At 33.9% G+C, this 14359-nt stretch overlaps 1 protein-coding gene across 2 annotated transcripts in view; it reads left to right on the top strand.

Annotated features, from left to right (window-relative positions):
• The window catches only part of LOC106463538 (ral GTPase-activating protein subunit beta-like), an 87733-nt gene that overhangs the window by 18126 nt on the left and 55248 nt on the right, over positions 1 to 14359 (top strand). For both annotated transcript variants that reach the window (XM_022391077.1, XM_013923583.2), the window contains exon 5: positions 8025 to 8214. In XM_022391077.1, the coding sequence (XP_022246785.1) occupies positions 8025 to 8214 (190 nt within the window). The remainder of the gene's footprint in view (positions 1 to 8024; positions 8215 to 14359) is intronic.

The raw sequence follows: 14359 nt of genomic DNA, 5'->3' as shown, positions 1-14359 counted from the left end.
TATAATTAAATAAAAACAAATTTAATGTAGTATTACCACTAGTATTAAAAAAATATGATTAAGTTTCATTGACAGTTGACAGAAAAAAGATCTGGATAAGTATTATATTTCTTGTTTTTCATATGTATTCTTTATTTATTTATTATACAAAAAATAATGATATAAAAATTAGACATTTATTATGTTAAAAAAGGTTAGATTAGGTAAAATACATAACAATGACAACAAAAAATAATAATAAACATTTTTCATGATGTATGGTCAAGAGTAGCCTGTGCCTAATGTAATTTCATAGGTTAATGTGAGATACACATTTGACAAGTGATTTATAACTTCTGTGGTGGGATTATTAGTTAGACATAGTTCAAAGGGCATTAAACAAATAAAATTAAAGAATATAAATGTATACTGTTATGAGTTTAAAGCTATTTAGTCTAAACAAAGGTAGTTTCATGTTGCAATTTGAAGTCATTCTATAAAGAAAAAAAAGGGTAATTTTGATTTATTTCTTATTTTTTATGGTAGTTACGAGGTCGGTCAAATTGACCAAGTTTGTATAGAGTTAGGGTAGAGAAAATAACGGATAAATTATAATGTTTTACTTAAAAAGAAACATTTGAAATTTATTTAGGACATTTTAAAAATAAAGAAAAGTTTTTTAAATTCATGTTGGCAGGACAGGAGGTGTGCAAAGCATTGTAAAAGTCAAAGTTGTTAATTCTCTAGTGCAGTTAAAAATATAGTAAGCTAATATGCTAGACATTTTAAAGACTTGTTTTAATGTTAATGATTTTCCTATGGTACCCAATTGATGTTTTTTTCTTGCTACTAAATTTAACAGAAGTTCAGTTGCATGTTTTCTCTTGCTAGTAGATGCATATTCAATTTAGAAGGAATGTGAGTAATTTCAAATATTTAGTGGTGCATGTATTTTCTTTATTTAAATAATTGATACTTGAAACTGTCGGTACTTGGTGAAACTCCATAAATACAGAATTGAGGAAAAACAAGAAAATTGTATGTTTCACAAATACATCACTCATTATGACCATGGTTTTGCCAGTAAAGGCATCATCATCATGGTCATAGTAAATGATGTAATTGTGAAATGTACAATTTTCTTGTTTTTCCTCATTGCTGTATTTAACACTAGGTATACAATAGGGTTATAGTGTAAATGTCATTCCTTTTACAGTTACATTCAAAATTTAAGTAAACAACTTAATTATGAAGATATTTCAATAAACTTGTCAGGAAAATATAATTAAAGTCTTGATATTATATAAATTTCAGTTTCTTAATCTCAAAATAAGATATTTAAATATAATTCTCAGTTTTCACTTCTTGGTATCACATAACACTTTTGCCCTAAACTGCCCATTTTAGATTATAATTTACTTCTGCATGAAGTTATACATGTTTGTCAAGGTTCACACTTATAGTTTAGATATTGTTAAGTCGTAATGTAAGCTTATAACCCCAGTCTTCTTGCTTTACTGAGATATATACAAAAAAGCCAAACCTATATACCATGCCCCTCCTAGCCCATCCCATCTTACAAAAAATTTTACTAATTTTTTCTGGCATTTTTTGTTTGGTTATTTTTAACCATTAAAAAGAGAAAACTTTATCTTACCAATTTGTATTTGAGACTATCTTATTTTACAGGTTCATTGTTACTTTTGTTGAGAGTATATTGACCTAGTAAGGGAATGATTTTAACCCATTTAAAGCTTAATTAAAAAGCCAATTAAATTATAATAATTATATGGTATCTTATTATTTGTGTCTATTATTTTTTGTTCTAAATTGCTTATTTGAAATAAATAAATAAAAATTAAATGAAGCACCAACAACAACCCTATCAAAAACTAGGGTTAACATTTATCAAGACTTCGACAGCAACAAAGTACAAGACTGCATGTAAGTACTAACTTTTTTATGTGTTTTTTTAATATAATTTCATAAAAGCAATTCTGATACCATATCTTACCTTTTCTCACAAAATACCTTTTCTCGATTAGTACTACCCTCTATCAACACAAATTTGTAATGCTCATCACTAGCCTTCCACCTCTCACTTCTGCATATCTACATGTAAATGATTATGCAGCAACTCTCCACCAATAGGAGCGTGACATAATGCCTATTGTAACCAGCGCCTTCTCCACATTTGCACTCATTAATCACTTCTTGATTGGCAGTAGTACTGAACATACTTGCTTGTTTTTGCTCAAAAATTTGTCAACATTTTCCTTTATGCTACAGACTTACTTTTTCTTTATTATTTTCTTAATTTTTTGCATTTGTGAATTGTGAAATGTTGCTTTTTCCAACTTTTTGCTAGTGTATTGTGGATCCCACTCTTTGGCGAGTGGTGCCTGATCAGATATGCTTTTTTTTTTACAATCCGCACTGTCCTTCCTGTGACCATGCTCGATGTCAATTACATTTTAGTCCTTACTACTGTGGACCTGAGGTACAATTCCAAATGCTGCCAGGTGTTGTTTGTGGTCTCTGTTCAGTGTCATCTATGCCCAAACAGTTATGTTGTAGGACTAGGTTACACACACCGTACAGATGGGTTGTTCCATAGGACCGCTATTAGTTCTATCTCGTGATCTTTTACTTCATACCGTACACTCATGGATGCACATAAGTAAAGCACATAGGAATTACTGCCCATCTCTAATGCTCCATGGCATTTAGATTCTTCCTACCTGGTGTTGGTTGATTGACTCCATCAACATGGTAGCTCTGCTTTTCAAAATAGCATATCAGTGTCACTTGTTGCACTGTCTTCTAGTAGAGTATAGGAGTCTTTGCCACTTACCAGTTGCTAGCTGCTGGGGTGGTGGACCATGGAGGCCTGTTCTCCTGAGTGATGCATCATACCACTCAGTTGAGAGTAGGGCAGTGGCATTCTGCATGTGTTGATGGTGTATAGCACTTCTTACTGTGGATCTGATGTACAATTCCAGATGCTGCCAGGTTTTGATTGTAGCACTATGCCATATTAATATATATATATGTATCTGACAGATGGCACAATGCCCTTCCTACCACAAAACTGATGTATAATTCCAGATACCGCCAAGTTTTGGTTGAAGCACTCTCCGATGTCACGACTCCTCAGGCTGTGACGTTCCTCTTCCCTACCATCCTCTTGATATGATTTCTTGGGGGTCCAGTGTTGGTTGAAGATGATTCAGCTAAGTAAGTTCTTACATATGTTTTGGCTGGTATCCCTCCTCATACCATGCTCAATGCACCCCAGATTTGTGGTCCCTCTTCCTACCATCTGCTGTTTTTTGGTTCCCAGCAGATCTGTTGTTGGTTGTAGCTGGACGAGCACATGTATTCTTACTTGTGTATGGCTGAGTATCCTCCTCCTACCGCAGACTGGAAGAACCAGTCCCAATCTGCCAGGTTTTGAACTGGAGATGTCATTCTACTGGAGTTTTCCATCTTCCTACCATCACTGGATCTCAGTTTCTGGTGGATCAGATGCTGGTTGGGATGGAAATCCATGCAACTGGAGACAAATTTTGGTACAGAAGTTTGTCTTCTATACCAATTCCTGTTTCAAGGTGAAGGGATAGGTGATCTTCTACCTACTGCAGTACTCATGTACAATTCTAGATACCACCAGGTGTTGGTTGAGGTTGAACTGCATCTATGGTCTGTCACGCTCTAGCCACTCAAAACACCATGGGTCACACAAGGGGGAAGAGTATACCTGGATTAGATGTGATGGGGTCTCCCACTGAAGTGTGATATTTTATTTTTTGGTTCCACACCAAATGGTCTCTCTTTGGGTGCTTCCTAAAGGGGATCATTTTTTTTTCACCAGCCCTCCACCTGTTGAATGTGGGATTCTAGTTATTTTGTGAGAAGAGATAAGATATCATATTGGAAGTTAACATTTTCCTACACTGAAAATGTACTTCCGATAGATACTTACCTCTTCTCACATTTTCCACCCAGCCTCTCCACTTTCTGTGACATTTGGTGTATGTCTTTTGACCAATCTCAAAATGATTAATGAGTGCAAATGTGGAAAGGGCGCTTGTTACAATAGGAGTTGTGGAGTGCTGCTGCATAATCAGTTACATGTAGATATGCAGAAGTGGGTGGTGGAAGGCTAGTGGTGAACATAGAAAGTTTGTGCCAATAGAGGGCTAATTTTTGAGCTATTTTGAAATTATACAGAAAATTTTGTTGACGAGCTTTAGTGTCAATGTAGATCATGATTTACATTATTATGTCCGATCATTCATATAATTTTGTCGTATACCTAGTTAACCAAAAGATACAATGTTATTGCCCATCAGAAGGTGCTGCAACTGAGGCATTATGAAGGGCTTTATAAAGAGCTTGCAAGGGCAGTCAGGAGTTTTTGTGCTTTTTGTTTTACATTACACTACCCAGGCTATAAAAGCTGGGCTCATCTTTTTGTCTGGGAACTCCAATCTTTATGTTACCTTTGTTCAAGGAAGAACCAAATACATGAGTGAATACTTAAATTTATTAGTACCTGACATAGGTTTTCAGGGTATACTGTCTTTACTCTCTCAACATGGGCTCAGTCAATTTGACTGACCATGTGACCTCTTTGTACTCGTTCACAATCTTTATAGAGTTCATAATACTAACTGATCTTCAGTAACAAATTCAGAATAATATTGGAGAAGCATGGTTGGTGAGAATGTATATGTATAAACTGGAAAGGACTCATTTGAAGTGTATTTCATCTTTTTTGTTGTAGGGACATTGTTCATTTACATATACTCACATTACTTCTTGTGTTTTGAAGCAAGAGGCTTGTACATCTCTTTGAATGTGGACATTGTGAACATAGTGCTCATATTCAAATATCTGGTTATTGGTAATGCTTAATGATTGAAATGCCAGTAATGGTGATTAAGTTTTTGATGTAATTATTATTATTCAAGTTCATTTTTTAATCTTGTCAACTTGTACTATTTTGTCTGTATAAAGTCTTTAGTTTAGAATTCCAGTCTGATAAGAGTTTTAATTTACTTATTCCAATTTATTTGGGTGTTTAGTGTCTGAGTTCTGTTTGTGTGTGTATATTACTCTGTGGTTTCTTGTTGGTAATCCTTAATTATGCAGTGAGAAGAAATTAAAAATTTAAATACATATATATGGGGGCACTTGGTTATTAGTTATACAAGTTTAGGGATGATTGAAATCTTTAACCAAAATTCACATAATAGAAGTTTAAATTTTTTAAATGCATTAATTTTTTTCTGTTTCAAATGTAAAGTTTCAAGCTTCTTTGTCAAAACGTTTTATGCATAGATTCAAAGATTAAATTATTTTCTTGCATTATTTAAATATTTGTTACTTATCTTTGTGCATATTGAAAGAGTCAATGGACAAATCTTTGTTTAACAAATAATAGTAGTTAGGGATGTAATTTCATTCAAAACAAATGCTATTTTGACAATGGATGCGTAGCATCAGGAAATTCTTCAATTGTTTTTGTTTAATTTCTAAGATTTTTTTACTACAAAGTAATATTAATCTTCAAAAATGGATCACAGTTTCATTAAAAAATAAAAAAATTTTAACTTGATTTTGAAAATAATCTAGAAATGGTTATTTTACAACCATTAATTCTGTAAACACTTCTTAGTTCATTAAAAAATTGTAAATGTTTCACAACTTATAATTAGATAAAAGTTAAACTTAGATTCATACTTTACAAGACCTTATTACATTTTCAAATTTCTTTTGTAGAAGTATCTCATTTTTTGCTGTTCATACAATTTTAATTTAATATATATTGATTAATACAAGTAACAAGACATGAAGTACCACCTGACAAGGGTACAGAAATCAAAGATTTGGCTCATCAAGAATACGCTCTACAAAATTTATGGCAATGCTTCATTTTTTGGCAGGAGCTACTGCCACTAAAGTATGTCCTTTTATAATACATGTATGGGCTGTTCTCCCCAAGAATTTTCCACTGCAGAATCCAGACATAGTATTTCTCCACCTTATTCATGCCACCACCTGCATCTCATGCTGTCTTCACAGTTTAATCACACTGTTACTGCACACAAAACAATTCTTTTGCCTGAATTAAAGGACATAATTGGTGAAGACGTACACTGCCAAGAACAATGCCTTCTTTTTGATTGCCTTTAGCCCATTCTTTTTATGAAGCTGGTCTGCTACACTCATTCTTCCTCAAATACAGTCCTGCAAATTATTTTTTGGTCCTGGGTTCTACTCGGACTCTACTTGGCTACATATTTCTTGAAATCTAGATTATTATCCTTTTGCTCTGTAGCTGGTAGTTTTATATTTTCACTTTCTTTTTATATTCATCAGTTACCACCTCCTTTACAGTGTGGGTATTCTGGCTTTTAGTATTTCAGAGGTAAATCTACCTGAATTTGAATCTTACATTATTATAATTAAAATGAATTTCAAAAAAGGTACATACCTATGAAATATCTTCCCTTCTGCCTCCCCACAACTGAAATTTCATCATGACTTCAACTTTATATGAAATCTAAATTATGTAGGAAAGCAGAACTTATGTAAGATTCCCTGATGTTTGCAGAATGAGTTGTATAGAAGGTGGAAGAGTAGAGAATTATGGGTAAGTGACACATGCTCTACAGTGTGTAAAGGACATTTAGAATTTTTTTTTGTGACAGCATGACCTCAAACTCAACAAGTGGAGACTTTCAGTAGTACAGAGGTAAGTGCCTGTTTCAAATTAATTCTAAAAGTTTTAAATTCATAAAGATCCTGCTCTTGTAAAGAAGCATAAAATGTGACTGCTCATGCTACTACCCAGAAACATTGGTGGGGAAAAAAGGCAATCTGAATACAATTATGAAATATATATAGTGTGTGAGAATTGGAGGTTTCTTGCAACGTTGGTTGTGGCAAGGATGCACTTGAAATACTGTGACATGAAAAGAACTGATATTAACTCCCAGTCAGAGCAAGCTATCAACTTAGAGTGAAGTTAAAATTATCCTGGTAATGAAATATACTTTTCTTACATTTTTACTTATTAAGATTATAATACATTGATTCCTCAGTTGGGTATTCTCACTGTTAATGATATTTTCAGGCATAAACCCAATGATATGCTACTGACCACAAGATGATAACAGCTCTCCAGCATGGTACAGACCTAGTAAAAACAGTTTTTCTGTTTCTTTATGATTGACGTAGTTTTTTCTTGTAATGGAAAATTTGTATTTCATAGAGTGCACAGTAAGGCAAAGGTAAATCATGCTATATTTACCATCAGAAGAACATGCTGACTCCAGTCTTGTACAACACTGTATGGTTACTAAGAATAAAGTGCTAAGTTACATGTTCACCCACACTGTTTGGCTACTTCAGGATAAAGCATCAAGTTACGTGTCTCATTGTACAGTAGTATTTCTATGAACCATGGAGAATGAAACCAGTATTCTTGCTATCCTCTTCCACAACATAAATGTGAAGCTACTTGACCGTGCACCCATGGAACTTGTTTTCCTTAAATGTGGTCCAGGAAGCTTATATTTACATTTAATGGATGATCTATGGAAAGTGTAGCTAAGAAGGACTTCACCATCCTTCATAAAAGCTTATTACATCAGACTGAGTACAATTGTTGAGTTCCAATGTCATCATGGGGATTGGAATATCATGTTCATGAAGTGTAGTTACAACTTATGGGTGGAGTGAATGATATATTAAACTGCTTTCTAAATTCAATATACTATGAATTATTATCAAAAGATAAAGTATTGTTACTGTGTATTTTTATTCATTAAAGTATGAATACAGAAGAAATTATGGCATTCTCTAAGAAAACATAAACATTTTCATGATCATTCTGAAGAGGAGAATTATTGTTAATTAAAATTTTGAACATTTACATAAAGTAACATGTACACGTGAAGAAAGTTTTTAATAAAATTTCTGTACTGTAAGAAAAAGCTAGTAAATTATTGTAAATCTTAATGATTTTGTTTCAGGGATATTTTCCTCCTCCATCTGGTGCTGAGAGCCTGTCTTCACACCTGGATGAAGAATCTATTTTGCAGCATAGTACTGGTTGGGAAGGACAACTCACAAAGGAAGAAGCTGTTCAACATTTCTCTTACTTTGTTGTAGAAAACTGCTATATTGTTGCTTTGTTGGAGCAACATCCCGAGAATGGTGGAGGTAAGTGTAATAATACTCTCAATTAAGTGGTAGTCAGGTTCATTTTGACAGTGTGTTCCTGTAAAAAATAACGTTTTGATAAAATATATTAATCAGAGAAATATCATTTTCAGTGGTTCAAATATTTCTAATTTTATTTTAATAATTCTGCTTCAATAGTAGCAATGCATTCCCACAAGTGACAGCAGAATTTTAGATGTGGGTTAGCGTGAATATGAGTTGTCTTGTTTTATTTTCATTTTCTTTCCATATTTAAGGTTTATGAATAGAAGTTAAATTTGATATATGTATGCCTACTGCTGTGTGGGTTATGCTTCTGTAGATACTTCTCATATTAAGCAATTTTTTACCCCTCTCACATTCATTTTCTACCCAAGTTTTATTTGTCTTTTAAGTGTAATGCTTTTTTGTTTTGTCCTTGTCTAAAAAAACTGTTTTAAAATATATAAAAATAAGAAGGTACTATTTTTGCAATTTATTTCATTTTGATGTTAAAAGTAACTCTTGTGTAATCTTTATAATTATGTATATTACATAAAAGTTATAATTTAGCATGACTGTAAGAATTGATGATCTTATGATTTGAGACACGTGTACTATAGTAATACAAATAAATAGGTTAACAATTGTCAAAAATTTTTATCATAAACTAAATTTTGAAGTTTTGAGCAACCATTCCTTTTCAGCTAAAATTACAAACTTGGTAAAAAGTAATTTAAAAGGAAAAACAGGAGTATGGTAAAAGAATTATGTGTAACAGTACAGTGATCACAACTCTTGCTATAGTGTTCAAGAACAATATTAGGGAATTGTTTTAAATGTTTCATATTTATAAGTAGTTGTTTTTCTAATCACTTTCTGTTGTGTGTTGACAATTAGAGCATACTGAAGCATTCCTATAGTTGAAGTCTTCAATAATGTGTTCAATGCTGCCAAAATGTTTGCCAAGTATCTCATTTTTCTCTAATGTGGCTTAAATGATCTTATGTTCCATATGATCTGTATAAATTTGACCACATTTATTGCAAACTATGCAATAAGATAAACATTTTGTTAAGCATGTAAATGCCAGCTTGATACAGGAATTGCCATTACGTGAGAAACAGTTACACTCTACCATCCTAGAAAAGTTCCAAGATCTTAACTGTGCATGTCACAATTTGAGATTAAATTGTTATGCCTACTAAGGAAATCACTGAGATGGAGCAACACTAACACATCTCAGAGTGTTTACTGTTTTCTTAACAAGTGTACCACACTGTGCTATTCTAATCTTTTGTACAGGGTAAGCTTGAACATCTTTAGATGAGAAAATAGCATTTTAACAGAAAGAAGGGCTTACAATCATAAGGAAGAGTCCATCACTAAGGGTAGACAGCTGTTGGAAAGAGAGATTGGATCACAAAGAAGTCCTCTATCTTGGATGTTGGACTTTTGCTGATATTACTATGGTTCTTGATCACATTCTCATTACAGCCACAGGCTTGGGAAGAAGACCTGCTGGTATCTGGTGCACCCAAGCTGCTGAACAAGACTTTTCCATGAGGGTTAATCTCAGAGTACAGGAGGTGTAGGTGACTAAAGGTCATTTTGGTAATGAGACTACACCAGTCAAGACATACTTAGATGATGAACAGCTTTGAGACGAGACTGGGATACAGCCATGGTCAAATTGTGCCATTGGTTTGAATCAATGGAAAATCAAGTTATCCATTTGCAGAGTTCAGGGCTCAAAAGAAAAGTCCTTGGCCATTTATGTGATTGTCTTCAAGGCATGTCTTGCAGTGTCATCAGCATATTGCAAAAGTATCTTTATAGATAAGTTCAAGTGGGATACAAAGTGAGGTGAGTGACATTCTAACCCTAACAGAGGTAATATCTGTGGGAACTAGGTTGTACATTTGAACAAGTTGCAGGAGAGGTGGGAGCCTACAGCAGCAGCTGTAGTGACTGAACCTTACCCATAGTGTACTCCTGATGCACCTGCATCATGCCAAGCTCATGGTTTGCCAAGAGTAAATCAGCCTTCATTAATATTAACTTCTGAACAGGAAGCTACACAGATCAGATCTAAAAATATATACATAGTAATGAGCATAGCTAATTGAAGCTTGGATGTGGGGTGGTGATGCCGGCAGTACAGAAACAATTTGTTTCCATCTGGACATGTATGTATGATAGCCAGAATAACATAGTCATGTGAATAAAGGACCATTTGGTTTTTCAAGGCTGTCCTTTTGCACCTTTCCTTGAGAAAATTAAGAATTTAGACCCACTCTTATCTTAAAACCTGTGACCTTTTCATCCAGAATGAGTGTTATAACTCAACTGCTAAAACTGATGAATAAAATAGTTGACCAAATGACATAGGGGTAACAAGTTCAAGTAATTCTTCAATCAAAATGAATGCATATTAATAATATTCTTGGAGTAAATATTTATTTGTGTAGCTTTACTAAAACACAAAGCAAGCAAAATGTATTTTATTGATGGATTAGTTATTTTAAAAATGAATAAAATATTCACCACTAAATATCTATAGGAAAATATTGTTACTAAAGCTGTACTAAAGTAACCCATTGAGCAGATTTACTTCAATATATACATTTATAGGTATCTTTTTACTTGGAGAGTGTAACACAAGAATATAGACTGAAGCAGCAACCTCACAGTGCATGTGAGTAATTGTATGTCAAACAGAAAAACAGGTTTTTCAAAGATATAGCTTCAGCTGCATGGTTAGATGCAATTTTTCATTTAGACATAACAGGTGAGTAGCAGGTATTCTTTAGAAGCTTAACATACAGGTTATATGCCCTTAGACCATATGTAGCTGAGTGATGGTGAAGTGTGAGGTGCAGTGGATCCTGGGAGGATCAGGACATTCACAGGTGCAAGATTATTTTCTACAGGTAGTATTCACATGAATACATGTGAGTCTGTGGAAGTGAAACCTGACCAGAACAACAATTTTAGTACTCTGTGTCTAAAGCGAAGTTTAAGACCAGATAATATTTTTAACAGGGCAGTTACAACTTTAAAAACTACACTTTTAGCTGAATTTTTGAACAGTCAGAATCTGGTTTACCAATATCTCAATCCTTGATTCTTCTGGCTATCTGATCTTATTCTTGCATTTAGCTGGTATCATTGCTTGTTTTTTTACCACACTTTCTCAAATAAAGTGAAATAACTTGGAGAACTCATTATTGGCAAACTAGGAGACAAGTCAAGTGGTTCACAAGACCTTGAAACAAAGCTAATGTTCAGATTGGTGGAAGCATAACCCATGGTTGAAGATGAGTTGCTTGGCAACTCATCTGATGTGCATGCTCTGATTGAAGCAGCAAATCGATTGGCCCTGAAAGTTCCAGAAGTCCTTCAGACCCTGACAACTGCTGGCCATTCTCTGATGTACAGGCGGTTAAAAAATAACTCAATCTTGACCAAGCCACCTGTGGATACACTGGTGGAACAAAGCCTACCTGGTGTACAACCAACAAGGTCTACCCCAGAGCCATCACTGACCCAAATCAACTCAGAACCAAACTAGACATTGAGAAACCATCATAGAATCAACTAGTACCCTGTTGAAGGCTGCTCTTTAATGAAACATCATCAACAGTTATTATGGCTGCTCCTTTGGTGGGATCATTACATTGCTAATCCAAAAAGAACCTTCCTGAAGCTAAAGTTTGGCAAGATATCATTTAGGCACTGAAAAGTTTGAAACTCCTTTGGCTCCAGCAACTGTAGCATCATCAAACCAGCCACCAGCAGTGATACCATCAACTTCGATCAAAGTTAATGTTTGGGATTTTACCTAAACAGTGACCCCGCCACCACCAACCAAGTGGTGTTTATTGTTGTAAATGCCAGAAACCAATAACATCCTCAATGAATCACCCATACATCAACAGCTACCTACTTTGAAGTGGCACTGCCAGAACCAGACTGCAAGAGGGAGTAAAGCTTGGGCCCTCTACAACAGGGAGGAGAACCACTAGCTGAATGTGGGATCCACCAATGAAATTTGAGGAGGAGGTGTAGTGGCTTTGTTTTGAGCTGGCCTGGATATTGAATGTCCTAGCAAGGGCAAAGGAAATCATAAGTCAGGTGACCACTGCCAACCAAAAGTCCATCACTCTTGGAAAGCCTGTGGTCAGGGCTTGACAAGACTGTACAAATGTTTTATTCTTGTTTTGTAATAACTGACATTACATTTCAAATAAGCCAAGCGTTTTGTAGACTATTTAACAATATTAGAAATTACTCTTCTTGATAAAATGACAATGAGTGTTAAGTGCAATACTATGATAGGCCTAATATTGTAATTTGCTAGGCCACTATGTTGAAAGAAATGGTAATATCATTGAAAGCATTAAAAATACTGTCTGTTCATCTTTATCTTGTACGTAAAACTTATTTTTGTACTCATTTTAGAAATTATACACAGCTGTTTCAACAAAAGACCCCACCCTATTTCTTTTAGCTTTGTATGAAGCTGTTGTTCATGCCCTCTCTTGAATTAAAACAGCAGGAATCCTTGTATACAGAAAACTAACTACCAAAGCAATATTTTAAAAAAGTAAACCCATTAAGTTAATGTAGTACATCGTTGTAACATACAAACCGTACAAGGCCTTTAGTAGCTTATGTTATTTCAAGGTAAACACATAGGAGAGCCTTTTGACATGTTAAATAAAAGTTTAGAAATTCATATTCCATATTGGGAGGGAAAAGAGCTCTATGGCAAACATATTGCAAGGAAGAAATTATCCATGGTTTCAGGTGATATATATATATACAGTTTTATTAGCTACAGAAACTTTGATGTTGTAAAAATAAACATGTGGAAAGTTGAATTTTACAATTTTTGACATCATCAACTTCAGAAATTCACTGTTTTCAGACTATTTGAGCTAAAAAACAAGCAACAAACTTGTACAAAGAGTACAGCTGTTTGGGTTTGCTTTGTATGTTCGCACGCTATATTTGCATAAGTGGAAAATTTAACAATTTCCACCATCACAATGAAAATCATAAATGAAAAACTGAAAACTAGAGTTTGGATTTTTTTCTTAGTCACATTATCCAAAACAAATTTTAATGACGTACACATAAAAAAATTGGATCTCAACACTTCAGTCACAATACTATTTTGTAGGTAATTTGAGGAGGGGAGTTCAGATAGAATTTTCAAAACTTAACATTGTCATTTTATTTTGTTCCTGTAAAATCACATGATAATCAGGTAGGAAAAGCTTAATTGTTTTGTGCTTGAGCAGTGTATGACATTACTGTTTTTTTTTGGTGACACAGTGGTAGCTATTATTTCAGTGTTCAAGAATCTTGTATGCAGTCTTATCAGTAATGTAATTTTCAGTGTTTCGTATGTGAGAGTGTGTACAAAATGTTGCCCTTTATCTTTATATACCTGTACAAAAGTGTTGTTCAACATGCAAACTTTACACCTCTTCATTAATAGTGTAGTGATTATCATCATTTTCCAATTTTGTGTACAAGTTTGATGTTAATGAGTGTTTTACTGTGTATTTTCCTTAAAGTGTATGTTGGTACTGTGGATTGTTAACTTTGTTAAGGGTTGTGACATATGGGTCATGACATATGGGTAGAATGTGTGTACCTAGAAAGATAGCATTATAGAACCATCTATTAACAAAGAAATAAAGATTGAGTTTCACTTTGTTATACAGTATTCAGTATCTTGTTTAAACTCAGTCAAGGTCAGAATTAGATTTTCTTAGCAGTACACTTTTGTAAAGAACCTTTTGAAGTCTGTAGGAACTACCTGAAAGTTGTGTTTAAGAATACCACAAAGGCAAGGTCATCATTGTATGATATAAAAAACTACATAAACAAAGCACTACATCAGATAAACAACAAAATATTATACAGATGCATACACAATAATCCCATTCCAATGTTTAATATTTTAGTCACATTCACAACATGGCCAGTATTGAAGAGTTAATCTAATTGCTGAGCATGTGAGGACCACTTATTCTTTATTTTTATTTTTCTTAAGATTTTCTAAAATACATAAAGAGGTGAAGCCTGATTAGCTTACTGTATTCTGCAGTTGTCCTACAGATCAAATTTTATTTTACATCAGTGAGATTTT

This window comes from Limulus polyphemus, unplaced genomic scaffold (genome assembly GCF_000517525.1).
Source record: "Limulus polyphemus unplaced genomic scaffold, Limulus_polyphemus-2.1.2 Scaffold1433, whole genome shotgun sequence".
Taxonomy (NCBI): Eukaryota; Metazoa; Arthropoda; class Merostomata; order Xiphosura; family Limulidae; genus Limulus; species Limulus polyphemus.
This window is presented reverse-complemented; position numbering and strand designations above follow the sequence as displayed.